The sequence below is a fragment of the Agelaius phoeniceus genome, chromosome 22 (genome assembly GCF_051311805.1).
Source record: "Agelaius phoeniceus isolate bAgePho1 chromosome 22, bAgePho1.hap1, whole genome shotgun sequence".
Taxonomy (NCBI): domain Eukaryota; kingdom Metazoa; phylum Chordata; class Aves; order Passeriformes; family Icteridae; genus Agelaius; species Agelaius phoeniceus.
Window position 1 is genome coordinate 7,049,514 of NC_135286.1, and position 14,905 is coordinate 7,064,418.

The window sequence follows — 14,905 nt, forward strand, 5'->3', positions numbered from 1 at the left end:
TTGGAGCAGGGCAGAGCTCAGGGATCTGCAGCTCCTATCCCTGCTCTGGGACAGGGACAGCAGCCAGGGCACGGCTGGAGCTGGGCCAGGGCAGCTCAGGCTGGAGCTCAGGGCAAGGTTCTTCCCCCAGAGGGTGCTGGGCACTGCCTAGGCTGCCCAGGGAATGGGCACGGCCCCGAGGCTGCCAGAGCTCCAGGAGTGTTTGGTGTAGGAATGCCCAAGATGGGGTTATTGGGAGGTCTGGGCCAGGGTTGGACTGAATGATCCCTGTGGGTCCCTCCCAGCTAAGGAGATTCTATGATTCTAATCTCTCTGTTCCACCTCTCCTGAGCTTTTCCAGCAGGGGTTAGAGAAGGTGGAGGATATGGGACCACAAAGATGGCCATGTGCCCCAGGGCACTGGTCCATGACAGTCAGTGAGGATGTGCAGGACAGGAGGGACTTGGGATGGAGTCAGGAGCAGACACCTTCTGGGCAGCAGCAGGACACTGCATGACTGCTGGATGAGGAGGGGAGGATCAGAGCTGCTGCCTCCCCAGGGCCCCTGGGTCAGGAAAGGCTCCGATGTTGCCCTCCTTTAACTCTCACAGCTTTGGCTGCATCAGTCCCACCCCCCAGCCAGGCCCCAGCTGTTCACCTCCATTCCCAGCTCCTCGGATCATTTACCACACAGTTGTCACCACATTTCAACTGTGCTCAGCAGGCACTCGCAGAGGGAAATCCTCGTTGGCTTAAGGAGAGCAGCAGCAGCATCCCAGCTCTCGGGGGTGCCTGGGATGTCATTCCCAGAGCTGCCCCACCAGCAGCAGCAGCAGCAGCTGGGATCCCACCTCCCACCACCCAACAACACCAGCAGCAAAACCAGCACAGCCTTGAAGCCGTACTTAAAGGGCAGGCAGGATGACAATCCCAAAGGGGATCCCTAAGGCAGCATCATTCCCTGTCGTGCACGCTCCAAGCCAGCCAGTCTGGAGGCAGGAGGGGGATGCAGGAGTCCCAGCCCCCCGTGGCAGCTCCCAGAGATGTCTATCACAGCCATGGGGACATCCCATACGGAATGGATAGGATACAGGATGGATGAGAAGCTGCCACACCAAATCCTCCCCCTCACCAAAGGCAAGGGGATTATTAATCTCCATTTTAATACTAGCAGAAGCTGTAAGTAACAAAGCTGGGCCATTTATTCAAGCCTACCATTGTTTCCTGACAGTCAGTGCTTTATTATCAATTAATTTTAAGCTCAGGCGCTTTCCTCCCCTCGACTCCCACTGAGCAGCTCCAAGAAAAGCCAAAGGAAGGTGAAGGGGAATTGTAGGGGGCACCCACCCATCCCCCTACAACACTTGGGATTGCAAGGGGGCACCCATCCATGCCCATGCAGCATTTGGGATCACAAGGGAGGACCATCTACTGCCCCAGAGTTTGGGACCTGCACCTGGGGGGACCCCAAAACACCCAGGGGGTCACAGCACCAGCTGGGGTGACACAGTGCCAGTACCAGATGCATCTCCCAGTGCACCCTTCAGGGACAGGAGCTGGGGCAAGGGAGAGAAATCCCTGAAAGGGAAATTTTCCCCACACCATTGACCTGTGTGGCTGCCTGGCCCTGCCAGCCCCTTGGGGTGGCTACTCAGGGTGAAATAAAACGATGACAATTTATTTCCTCGGAGTCCAGCACAGCTCGTTTCACCCACCAAGGGGAAGGCACTATGTCCATGCTTCTCTTTTTTCTCTTCTCATTTCCCCCAGCAAAATTACTTCTGCTCTAATGAGATCAACCCCATTCGGTCCAGGCGACAGCAGAGTGGAGAGAGACCATTGACCCACCCCATGCCAGGGGACATCTCCCAAAAGCCACCTCATTAATGAATGGGCTCTTGTTAACAAACACAGGCCCTTCCTCTGCCCTCCCTTTACAAACAAAAAGCCATAGGACCAAAATAAAGAGGCCAAGACTAAAATTAAACCACTGATGAGTTATTTTAAAAGACAGAGAATGCCCATAAGGTCACCTGGGAGCAGTGATGCACCTGAGCATCCCTCATCAGGCAGGGCTTCCCACACACACTATTTTCCCCTCTTAATTTTCTTCCTGGTGTTGCAGCAATGGAAAAAGCAGGTTCCAACCACTCGCTTTTGTGCTAATTTTATCCTCCTCTGCTGTAAATATCTGACATTAGCCTGAAGCCCAGGGTGTAGGTTGGTTTTCTTTTATAAATATAAGAGAAGCAGAGGTACTTCAAACTGCCAGAGGGCAGGGCTGGACGGGATATTGGGAAGGGATTGTTCCCTGTGAGGGTGGGGAGGGGCTGGCACAGGTGCCCAGAGCAGCCATGGCTGCCCCTGGATCCCTGGCAATGCCCAAGGCCAGTTGAAGCCCTGCTTGCTCACGGGAAGGGGCAGCTCTTCCCATCACGCTGCCCATCCCAAGGGTTCTGCCTGCCACTGCATCCCTCCAGGAAAAACCCAAACAGCCCTGAAAGAAGAGGAGGGAAGAAATCACTCCCCCCACTTCCCTGTCTCAATGAGTTTTTCCTCCTACAAAATCACTGAGAGATAAAAATAAATAAAAAAAAAAAAAACTTCCAAGAGCTATTAGAAGGCAGGGAAGGCAGGCAGGATGACAGGGAGAGGGCGGCACTGCCAGACAAGAGGTGCCAGGGGAGCAGGTCTGAGCACTGCAGCATCTGCCTCCAGGAATTCCCGCTGGAAGATGAAGCTGATGTGTGCTGGATCCTTCTCTGTGTCACAGCCAGCACAGGAACCAGGGAACCACTCACTCCCCACTTCTGTGCAGAGCATCTCCCAAAGCAGCCCCAGCACCAAGGGCTGATCTCCCACCACCACAGGGTCCTTGGACAAACTGCAGCAATTCCCAAGGGAGCAAACCATCAGGCTTCGTTGTTCAAGGGTTTTATGGATTGCAGCAGGAGCTGACTGGGAAGCAGTGCTGGAGCTGAGAGCTGAAGGAGCAGCTCCTTGGATGGGGAGACATCAGAGCTCTTCAGGGTGGGGACAACAACTCAGTTCCCCCAGCACAGGGACCAGGTTGTGCAGGGACCATGCACAACAGCTCCATGCACTGAGAAGCTCCAATGCACAGGGGGTTTCCTAATGTCAGTGAATTTGGAAGGAAAATCTAGGAAAAACCACATTTGAGGAAAAAAAAACACCCACAAATATGTTGGTTTAATATTTTGAGTGAGGGACCTTAGAGCCTCTTTCAGTACCAAAAGAGACTCTAGAAGAGACTCCAGAAGAGCTGGAAAGGGACTTGGGACAAGGGATGGAGGGACAGGACACAGGAAATGGCTCCCACTGCCAGAGGGCAGGGTTAGATGGGATCTTGGGAAGGAATTGTTCCCTGGCAGGGTGGGCAGGCCCTGGCACAGGGTGCCCAGAGCAGCTGTGGCTGCCCCTGGATCCCTGGAAGTGTCCCAGGCCAGGTTGGTTGGAGCTTGGAGCACCCTGGGACAGTGGAAGGTGTCCCTGCCCATAGCAGGGGTTGGAACTGGATGCGTTTTAAGGTCCCTTCCACCTCAAGCCAGTCTGGGATTACAAGCTCACACCTGCCTTACCCAGCTTCCTGCAGCTGCTCCTTCAAAAAAGGAACTGTTGTGGTGTGAAGCAATATCCTGTTTCACCTTTCCCAGTCCCTCAGGTGTGCCAACCTCTCCCTTCCCCTCCCCCTTGTCCCCTTGCTAGGTGCTGTCCATCAATCTTAACATTCCAGCAAGGCCCTCGTCTGGTTGGCGAAGTTCAAAAGATGCTTCTCAGCCCTGGGGTCATTGGCCAGTCTGGGTTTCATTGTCCCCTGAGACTCCCCCCCTGCCACCTGGTTGGTGGCACACCTACCCCTTCCCCTCCCCCTTTCCCCGGGCTTAAAAAGACACGGGACCACGCGGTCCTGGATTCTGTTGGAGCTGCTACAAGATTCAGAGATCTGTGATCCTGGAATGAAACTGGATTAACCCTCCGGCAGAATCTGTCTCCTTTTCCTCTTCACCTCACCTAAAGCCTTTCCATTAGAGGTAAAAACTGAGTTCCTGCTTGCCTGGACTTGTTCCAAGTGCCAGCTGCAGCATCCAGCCAGCCAGGGGTGTCTCTGAGGTGAAACACCACAGCTGCCGCCTCTGGTCAAGCAGCAAGGGCCAGAAGAGCCCAGGCACGTTCCACCTGGTAATACTGGGATCATAAGGAACAATAAAGAGACAAAAAAAAAATACGATTGCAACATGGGAGAGACCCATTCATCATATTTAGGTGAAAGAGAGACAAGTCAAGAGAAGGGGGGGGAAAAGCCCTAAACCAAACAAGAAAGCAAGAAGAGAGTAGGATGGTAAGGTAGCAGCAGGTGGCCAGCAGCCAGCACCCACTCCAATAAATCCTACACTCCTTGAAACTGGCTGATCTCCAATAAAAACTCATTTTAATCTGAGACCACGAGACTCCTTTGGAAAGTGCTCCCTGGAGAGGCCCTGGCACTGTGAAATCCTTCTGATCCCCTGAGCTGCTGCAAGGACCAAGGGGGTGATGGGGCTGCAAGAGCCTCAGGCACAGCTCCCCACCCAAAACAGGGTAAAACCACCCAAAAACGGGGTCCCTGCACCTCCCTGGTGCCCCATGATCATAAGCAAACAGCATTACCTGGTCTTAGGGGAGCTACAGGGACAGGTATCCTCTTCCTGGGGTGACACTGCAATGCTCACACCCTCCAACCTGAGATGTCACTTCCCCATCAATCCTGGAGTTTATTCCTTAAACTCTTTGTGTTCCTTTAAGACCCCACCTCCTGCTGAGCCACAGTTTTTTCCTCAAGTAGGGAGAGAAGCCCCATTCCACCCAACCCTCCAGCCCCCTGCAAGCCCCCAGGCTTTAAACTCAGGTAGCTCACTGCAGGTTTTACATTACAGCTGAACATTGAGCAGAAAACTCAACTAATTACAAGTTTCAGACATTCCATCATGAGCCACCTCAAGCCCCAGCTCTGCTTTCCCCAGGAAACCCCCTGGACACAAACCAATTATGGTAACTCAGTTTAAAGCAATTACTTGGAAAAATCATCCAGGGAGGATCAGGGATCTGCCAGCAGATCCCTGCCCTCACCCTGCACCCAGGACATGCCAGGAGGGACAGGATGGAAGGAGAAGGTGATGGGGAAAGGTAATGGCAGAGCAGAGTTAGTGGAGGGGGAAAAGCCAAATTAACCCCTGACATGAACAAAGCCCAAGATAAACAGCTGGAGGCAGGTTGATGGAACAGTAGAGTTTCCTATAAAGTAGGTAACATTTTAATAAACAGAAAAGGTGATTTTTACTGTTGAGCTCTAAACAAGCTCTCCTGTTTTTCTGCCCATCCTCAGCACAGGACTGGCCCTTCAGGATCAGGCAGGAGCCAGCAGTCCCAAAAACAAGGAGCATCCCAAGTCCAGTGAACCTCACTGAGCAAATGGGTTCAGAGACAACTCAAGGGGGTCACAGCAGGAGAGAGTTCAGAGCAGGGAGCAAGCAAAGCCCCCAAATGCACTCACACCATCCTCCTGGAGAGGGGAGCCCCTCACAGCTGCCTGGCTGCATCTGCTCCCCCAGCCTGGCCAGCAGAGAGGACATGGACCCAGAAAATAACACAAAACAGTTCTAAACCAATGAGATTTTTTTTAAAGTCCATTTTAATTTTCTTCCTTACCATTCCCAAGACTTTGGAGATGCCTCCAACTAACAAGCCCTTCCTCACACTTGAAAAAGCCAGAAACAGGTTTTTTTCCCCATTTCCCACATAAGCAGGCCGAAGCCAAGTCTAAAACACTGCAGGAATTAAACCAGGAGGAGTCACATAGTCCAGCCCTGGGGTACAGGACACAAAGGCAGGGTAGGGACAGAGGGCCCGGGGGACCCTGGCACTCACCGTGAGGCAGGTCAGGCACCAGGTGAGGCATCAGGTAACTGCGCAGGAGCTCCCAGTCGAAGTCATCGTCCTCACCCTGGCTGTACTCGCACTGGTTGGGCTCACTGTCCTCCTCGAAGGTGCAGCCAGCTGTGGGGACAGACCCGTCAGCCCCTGAGCTCCCAGAGCAGCTGCTCTCTCCCCAAAAGCCCACCAGGACGGGGTGATGCCCCTGGAATGCTGGGGGACTCCAGGCATTCCCCAAGGGCACTGTGAGCAGGGGTCTGCTCCTGGGTGCCACCAGGGCCCTACGGCTCCTGTGCAGCTTCACCAATGACACAAGCTGGCAGCTGTCAGGGAGGCCTTCGCAGCAGGAGCAGATGCAGCTCCCAGCTTTGCTCAGGGGTTGGTAGCACAAGGGGTTTCCCCCAAGAAATAGCATTTGGCTGTGGTGGCCACACAAAATTTGTGCTTTGACCCCAACCCTCCACCTGTGGCTTGGGCTCCTGGGGGTCTCTCCATGGCATGATGTGAGTGAGGCAGTTCTGAGCCAGGACCCTCCAATCCTGAATGCAGCCCTGAGCACCCCCCCGCCCCCAACACTGCTGAGTCCTTTTGGCAGTCATATTTTATTACAGATTTATCTCTTGGGGGTCCGAGGGTGTTTACACAGCACCTCCTTGGTCCACAGCGTGCTCAGCTGAGCACAGAGAAGTGCAGCAAATGCCAAAAGGCCACTTGTTCCCACGGGAGGTGACACAGAGAGAGCCCCCCCCCGTCCCACATCCAGCCCCCTCCTGTGATCCCACATTCCAGTCCACCCCCATTTTCCAGCTCCCCCACCCAGCCCTCCCATCATCCCACATCCAGCCAACCATGGAGCTCAGGTCGGCTTTGCTGTGGGGCCACCGGGGGCTGTAGCTCACACTGCCCCATTGTCCCATTAAACCCACGATTACAGGGACCAGGGCACAGCGCTAATTAATGGGGCCGGGCTCACCAGGGGCCCCGGGAAGCCCCGAGCAAGCGGAATGAACAACAGCAAACATCCCCCAGTGCACCGGCAGGAAAACAGACCTGGGCCAAGGGATTATTTCTGCTGTTTTCTTCCTATTTTATCCCAAATTACATCAGTAATTCCCCCCGCCACCTGGGGATTTGGCAGTTAATGGCCTCGCTGCTGGCACGGGTTGTGCCTCCCTGTGCTCAGGGATGCTCGGATGCAACATTTAGTCAAACACGAGTCCAAACACTGGGAAAAAAGCCCATAAGATGCGTAGGAAATTTCAATTCCCAACTCTTTCATATATAAGAAGGCATTTGTGGCTTTTTTCGCCCCTTTGCACTCATTTTTTAAAGCACAAGGGCACATTCCAGCTCCGTCACCAACTGTTTTTTCCTCTCAGAGCCTTAAGAAACTTCTTTTTAAAAACCTGTAAGCAAATTCTCTCCTATTCATATGTCTGGAGGCACTGAGACATCACAGCTTTCCTAAAGCCCTTCCCGAAATGGAGCGTCTGCCCAGCCCACGTGCAAATGTGCCCCCGCACCGCAGCCCCTGGTCCTCAGCTCTCACCACGAGACGTGTTGGATTTTAGAGTCTGGAACTTGGCTGCACTTTCTAACAGGAGGAAAAGCACAAATCTGTCAAAATTTTCCAGGAAGGAAGGGAAATAAAATAAATTTCAAAATAAAACACTGTCAGAGACAAGTGCCAAGTGATTTAAAAGAAAAAAAGGCCCAAGTGTTTCTTTCCAAGATCTGCTGAGCGGGATATTCTGGGAGGCAGAAATTTGTTCTTGGGGGATTTTTTTTGGCCTGAGAAACCAGAGCAGAGTCAAACAATGTTTCAGTCTGGCAGAGCCCCATTTCCCAGGGAAAAGTGATTCCTTCACCCCAATAAACTATTCCCAGCCACTGAAAACATAATGAGATACATACCCTATACCCTACTCCTCCTGGACTGCAGCCCCCCACCCAGATCCTGCTGCCATCCCCAGCACAACCACTGCCACCAACCCACGGCTCCATCATCCCACACCTGCATCCTCAGCCACCCACGAGATGATGCCCAGGCTCCAGAAGTTTAAAATGCAATTACAGAGCAGATATGTGCTGGCCAAGTTGATCCATCTCCCTCCTCGGACAGGTTTACTGCCAAGGCTTTTCCTGGCACGAGCCTTCCCTCCCATCCACGGCACAAAACAAAGGCAGTTCGACTGGCCACTCCATTTCCCTGACTAATTTGTCCGTGATTTGTACACACAGGGAAAAAAGCCAAAGGGGCTTCACAGAACCTTGGTTTCCATGAGTTATGGGATGCTTCTGGCACCATCTCTCCCCAGCCAAGGACAGGGCTGGGAGAAGCTCAACCTCCAGCAGACTCTCCCTCCTCATCACAAGATTAAGGGCATAAAAATTAACACCTGAGCAATTAAATGCCAACAGCTCAACTCCACAAGGGGTGGCTGGAGGTGCTCCAGCAGCTGTGGAAAGTCATAGAGGAAACCAAGAGAAACCTGCAAAAAATTAATGTTTCATCACAACGTTTGCAAGGAGGGCAGGGAGGCTGCAACCCAAAATATCCACCTGCAGCAGTGGGAGGGTTATTCCATCCCAAGGGCAGCAGGACAAGGATTGTGGGAGCTGGGTGAGACTGCTCCAGGTATGGATACATCCTAAAAAGGAACCAAGGAGCCCCCGGTCCCCTGAGCTGGCTCCAGGCCAGGGTGACAGCAGCTCCGGGCGCTGAGGTGAAGGCAGCGAGCGCAGGAGGTGCGATCCCAATGCAGCAGCAGCTAAAAATACTGCAGGGAGCTGGGGGTCTGCCCCTGGGGGTAGGACATGTCCGAGACACAGCCTGAACACCCCAAAGCTGCCTAAATCACCCTCAACACAGAGCCTGCCCCATGCACAAGAGGCAGCCTGTGCCAAGGATGAGACGTGCCCCATTAAACACCCCACACAAAACCCCCAGAGCATCACACGTTCCTGGCAGAGGGGAGAGAGGGATGAGCACCAACACGGGGGTTTAACACCAGATGGACCAGAATTATTTTTAAAAAAGATGTAAGAGGTGGTTTGAGATATTTGCTAGGGAGATGGGGACCAGTGCTGCTCAGCCTCCTCCTGGGGACCAGTGCTGCTCCGCTGCTACCTCCATGGATCCAACACATGCCCAGGTGGAAGGGAGCAGAGGGACAGGCACCAATGTAGAGGTTAAACACCAGATAAAGCAAAATTGTTTGAAAGAAAGCAAAAAAAGGTGGCTGGAGGGGTTTGTCAGGGAGCCTGGTAGCAGGCTCAGCAGCCCCCTGGGTACCACTGCAGCACCAGGGCACACAGAGAACATAGGCATGGGCACCAACGTGAGGGTTAAACACCAGATGGACTAAAAATTCTTAAAAAGAAATAAAAGGAGATGGCTTAATGGATTCCCCAGGGAGAAGGACACCACTGCCACTCAGCATCCCTTGGGAACCACTGCCACCCCAGCATCCCCCTCTACAAGGATGAAGAGGAGGAAATCTGGGGAGGGGAGGGACTAGTGATTCACAAAAAAGGGAGGAAAAAAAGACCAAACAGCCAAGCACAAAGGACAGCATCTAATTAATTCTCCGTGGCCACCAAGGAACGTGGCCGCCTGCCTACAGCCCACCCCGTGCTCTTTCATCCACAGAGTCTGCACCGCTCTCACTTCCAAGTTAATTACACACTTAAACCTTTCCTGTTTAACCTCCTGCACCATGGGACATGATCCGTGTCTTCTCTTGCCTTTTACTGAGCAGCCTTGAGAAGGCTCCTGTGCCAAAGGGCAGCCCGGCACCATCCGGGACTGGGATCACAGCCCAGCACCATCCAGGATGGCAGGACTGGGATCACAGCCCAGCACCATCTGGACCAGCAGGACTGTGCTCTCCCCCACCCAAGACCCTCTGGGGTATCATCTGATGGGAACAAAATACCAATAATGTCCCAAAATGGGGACAGGCTTCGTGAAAAATGGGCTCATACCAAAACTTTAGCAAGTGCTGCTTCCCCAAAGCTACAAAATACAGTGCAGCCACCCAGGACACCCAGTCCTGATGGGAAAAAGCCCATTTTGCTCCTACCCTGGCTTAGTCAGGACTGGATCAGCCCCATAGTCATCTCTGGGGTGCAGCATCTTGGGAGCACAAGCCACAGCACCCCATGGCACAGGCACCAGCCAGGGGAGATAACGCTGGTCATATTTCAGAGTCAAAATAAATTTTTTATCCCTGGCCTTATCCAGCAGCTCCAGTCCTCCACCCCAAGTAATTCTCAGCAGGAAATGGGGAGGATTCAGATACCCACAGGACACATGACATGCAGCCCTGGCAGTCAAGTGCAAACACCCTGCAGAGTGAAACCATCATCTGACCATAGCAAGATGTGGCAGGGGGTGAACAGAGCTCTCCTGCCATCAAATCCAAAGTTTTCATTGCCTCCCAGGAGAAGGGATGGAGGCAGAGGCTTTGCAGTTGCATACCCCCAAATTATCATGCCCAAGACCTCTCCTCTTAAATGCACGTGAGGTAGATGCTCTTTGTCTGCACCAAAGGATGAAGCTCTTTGCACAGGATAAATGGTCAATGAGCTGCTGCAAATGGGGAAACTGAGGCACAGAGGGGATTTGGTGAAGTCCCAGAAGACCGGCAGCCCAGGATCACCCCAGGGATGGCAGAAAGCCCAGGGAGCTGGGTGTGCTGAGATACAGAACCACAGCTCCAGCAGATCCCGCCAAGGTGTCATTCCAGCACCCCCGGAGCAGAGCCAGCCTTCCACCTCCCAGATCCCAGCTGGTATTTAAAGGTGCTTTCCTTGGCACACTCCTACGGGAACGTGCCCCGGGAAGGAAACGCCGGGAGTTGCTTCCCTCCGGGTGCCGGCAGACACGGGGGACAGGGAGCACATTCTGCAACTCATCTAAAATTAGATGCGCTTCTCAGCCAGTGAGATCCTGTACACCACAGGTTCCCAGGCGAGGTTAAGGGATCCAGGATCATTTCTATCTGCAGGGGGCTCAAATTCCCAGGGGTGGGATGTTACAGGGGCTGTTTGGCACTGAGGAATCCAGCTCAGTGGGAAAATCCAGACAGGGAGAGGTCCTGGTGTGCCAGCACCCCAACATCTCATACTGATGGGGAACCCTGCCACACTGGTACACCAACAGCTCCACGGCCAAGCCCAAACACCCCAGGATTTCACTGGGAAAACCTCTTCCAGCCCAAGCAAAGGGGAGCTGAATCCCTCTGTAGCTGCACTTGGCACATGCAGAGGGCCTGGGGCACTGGCATAGCATTGAAAGTGTTTCTGTGCATCACACCCCGGAGATGATGACAAACCCCGTCCCTGCTCCCCACTTCTGCCAAAGAGACACTTTTAAGAGAAATATCACTGATTTCTCAGCCCCGATAAAAGCTGATTGGAAGAATATGGAAAGCAGCTCCATTAGAATTCTCACCAGTAGTTTGTTTTGGTTCTCCAAATCATTTTAAATATTGTATTTAATAGAAAAATAATTTGCTCAGCTGTAAGAAACATCAATTTGCAACTTGAAGCCTTGTATATTAGCCAGAGAAGCTAATGTGTAAACACTAGCAGCTCCAGGAACGTGTGGGGTTTGGCGAATGCAATTCCAGGGAGAGAGCGGCCAGATATTAAGACGGAGGATTTGCATAATAAGTCACTTATGCCTGATAACCTCAGTGTTTGGAACACGCAGGACTAGAGAACAATATCCATCTGCCAGCAACTACAGAAGACAAATCTCCTTTTTTTCCTTTTTTTCTTTTCTTCTTGACTGGTAAAAACTCTTTATGGCTTTTACCTGCAGGTCCCCAAGGAGCTGTCAAACTTCCCACAGTGAGTACCCAGACCCAGCAGCCTCCAAGGAGCCCCAGGGATGGGGAGAATTGGCAAATCTGGATTCATTACAGGCATTTTGAAGCAAATACAACTGGGAAAATACAACTCCGAAGACTTTGCAATGCCACAGGGATGGCTTGTACTTGGGCAAGGACCAAGTCTGCCATACATCACTGCATGGCGAAAATGCATGCAAAAGCAAAGGGGGAATAATTAATCTTGCCAGAATCATCCCTTGGGGCAAACCCAGCTGCCAACTGCAGCTCCACATGCTCTTAGCTCCAGAGAGATCAGCACTCCTGGGACCGGGGTGCTGCATCACCCTGCTGCAGGCAGCACCAGGAATGTCTCCCTGGAGTGTACCTCCCTGGCTGCTCTGGAGATGCTGGGGGACACAGGCCAGGAGGCTTTACCTCCATGCCCAGAGGGGATGTGAGGATTTAACATCCCATCCAAAGGCTGTTGGTGCCCAGCACCCAGATCCAGCTAGTGCTGTTCCCAAGGAAGGAACAGCATCACTCTGTTACTCGAACCCTGCTCAAGAGAGGTCCTGCAGCATAAAAACACCCTCAAGCTGAACAGCCAGGAGGCCACTAACCCACTGCACAAGTGCTTTAATAATGAACCATCACTTAATTAACATCGTCAATGCTGCCTGGTGGACTCCATGGGAAAAAAAACAAGGCAGGAAACCTTTGGAAACCTCCATCCTGCCATTATCGATCACACCCTATGCAATTACAGCTCACAGGCTGCAGAGCCGTGTGACACCTCAGGGAAAAAATGGGAACAAGTTAAAATAAACTAGAAAAGGCAGGGGAAATAATGCTCATTTCTCCCCCTCACTCCTTCATTACTATCAGGTCCCCCAGGTGTCTGCTGAGGACCATCCACTCCACATGCCAGGGACCCAGAGAGACCAGGACCACGAGCCCCAAGGGGCACACACTGCTTTCAGGGGATACCTGAGGACACAGAGACGCTCCCATGGCAGGAATTCAGGCAGGAAAAGCAGCTGCCCTAGGACACATCAGTACCACATCAAAGTCCTGGGGGACTCCAATATCAGCTGCAGAAATCATGGGAAAGAGCAAGTTTCCCAAACCAACCCCATTCTGCAGGGGATAAGAAGGGGGCAACCCTCAGCCTCCCCTCCCACAGCAGGTCCCACATCTCTGCAGTGATGGATGCAGGAGCACGGTACTGGAAGGCTCATCCTCCCGGGATGGAGCATGTGCCAGCACTGGGAGGGCCTTGGGAGGCAGCTCCAAGGGTCACTGATGGCATTCCAGGGCAGAGAACGGAGTTGGGGAGCCCTTAGCCCCCAGCAGGGACAGGGCCACAGCATCCCCACCATGCCCAGCATCCTAGCCAGCCCTAGGTGGGATAAAGGTGGGGAGAAGAGGAATAAGGCCCAGTGTCATGCAAAATCCAGGCCACCATCCTCCTCCTCCTTCCGTGCCACCAGCAGAGCCAGGGACAGCAGTGTGGGCTGACTGACGCGTGCTGGAAGGCGACAACGTGTGACATGGGCACAACCATCAACAGCGCCAGGACTCAGCTGAACCTCTGCTGTGGCATGGCAGGTTAAAGGCAGGAGCCCTCATGGGAGGGATTACAAGGAGCCGTGTGCCCAGCAGGTCTGTCACAGCTCTGGGGAACATGCTGGACCATGCCAGGCACCCTTCAGTCCATGAATTTGGCTCAGCCACCCCCGTCAGTGCTGGCTTGGGCATCCATCTATGCTGACCTGGAGAACCCTCAACTCATTCCAGCAAAAACTCTGGGATTGCATTAAGTGTGCAGGAATAACTGAAGAGTCCCTGCAGTGTCAGAAGTGTGCACAACACCCGGCAACCCCATGGGAGAACCATGAAACCCCAATACCCAGCACTTCCACCTCCTGCCTGCACACATCCTGCCCCAGACAGATCCCACCTCCCATCCCCAACCAGCCACCATTCCATGGGAAGGAAGGCAGGACATAGCCTCTCAGACAGAGAAATGTCATTCAGAGCCAGCAGGTCCCCAGACAGGAGCCTGGGTGAGAGACTAAATAAAAAGTTCAGCTGATATAAAGAAAAATAACCCAATGAGGAGATGCACTGCTTTAGTTTAATATTGTTATAATCCAGAGAAAGCAGGCTGGTTGCTGGCTGCAGAAAATCAATGGGATATTATCACTCAGCAGACAGATGAAAAGATAGTAAAAATAAGAAGAAATAATAACAGAAATAAGAGAGTCCTTGGGAAGAGCCCCAGAAGGGCAGTGGCTGAACCTGCACCACAGGAAGAGTTCAGAGGCTGCCCTGGCATTGAGAGGCTTCCAAAGTCACTCCCAAGCTGCTCCTTCCCCCAAAATACACTGGAAAGCTCCAGCAGCCACCTCCACAGGGGGAAGAGGCAGGTGCCCCATTGACACCATAACCACAGAACCAGATGTCCCAGTGTAGACTTTGAGGTGCCAGGGGGTGCCCAGGATCACCCACCTGTGCTAATTCCACGAACCACATTGAAGCACCTGGTAATTAAGGAAAGAGCATTTATGCAGCTAATTACCCAGGGTGTCAGCAGCCCTCTGCTAACAGGCAGGATGTGCTGGCAGGGAATGAGGATCTGGCACCCAAGGGTGTGTGGGGCTGTAACAGGTCCTTGCTCCCCATGGGTGGGCTGCCAGCAGCAGGGAAGGACTTTGGAGGAGACACATCCTTGCATGGATCTGCCTGGAATTCCTGACCAGCCCTGAAAATTGCTGCTGTTCCCATCACAGCTTTTGGAGGAACCCAAGGCTCCAGGGTCACACAGCACAGGACAGAGAGGGGCTGCACCCTGAGGAGCCCTACAGAGCACTCCCAAAACTACAGAAGCTCCATAGACACCTCCAAATCCATCCAAGCCAAGGAATGCAGTTTGCTGTAGCCCATCCCTCTCCTTGTTCTCGCCTCCCTAAGCAAGTGGCCACAATGTTCCGTCCCCTCAAGAGAAAAGCCATTCCCACCCACATCTCCTGTCAGGACACAGCAGCAAGACCCCTCGGGCAGCACCCCAAAGTCAAGCCTCACACTCTGGGGGAGAAGCTGGGCCATGGTAAGTGATTCATCTCCTCTTCTAGACTGGCCACCCCTCGTCTCTG

At 53.0% G+C, this 14,905-nt stretch overlaps 1 protein-coding gene across 7 annotated transcripts in view; it reads right to left on the reverse strand.

The window, feature by feature from the left end:
• The window catches only part of PTPRU (protein tyrosine phosphatase receptor type U), a 57,413-nt gene that overhangs the window by 35,877 nt on the left and 6,631 nt on the right, over positions 1-14,905 (reverse strand). For all 7 annotated transcript variants that reach the window (XM_077189465.1, XM_077189464.1, XM_077189469.1 and 4 more), the window contains exon 2: positions 5,905-6,033. In XM_077189465.1, the coding sequence (XP_077045580.1) occupies positions 5,905-6,033 (129 nt within the window). The remainder of the gene's footprint in view (positions 1-5,904; positions 6,034-14,905) is intronic.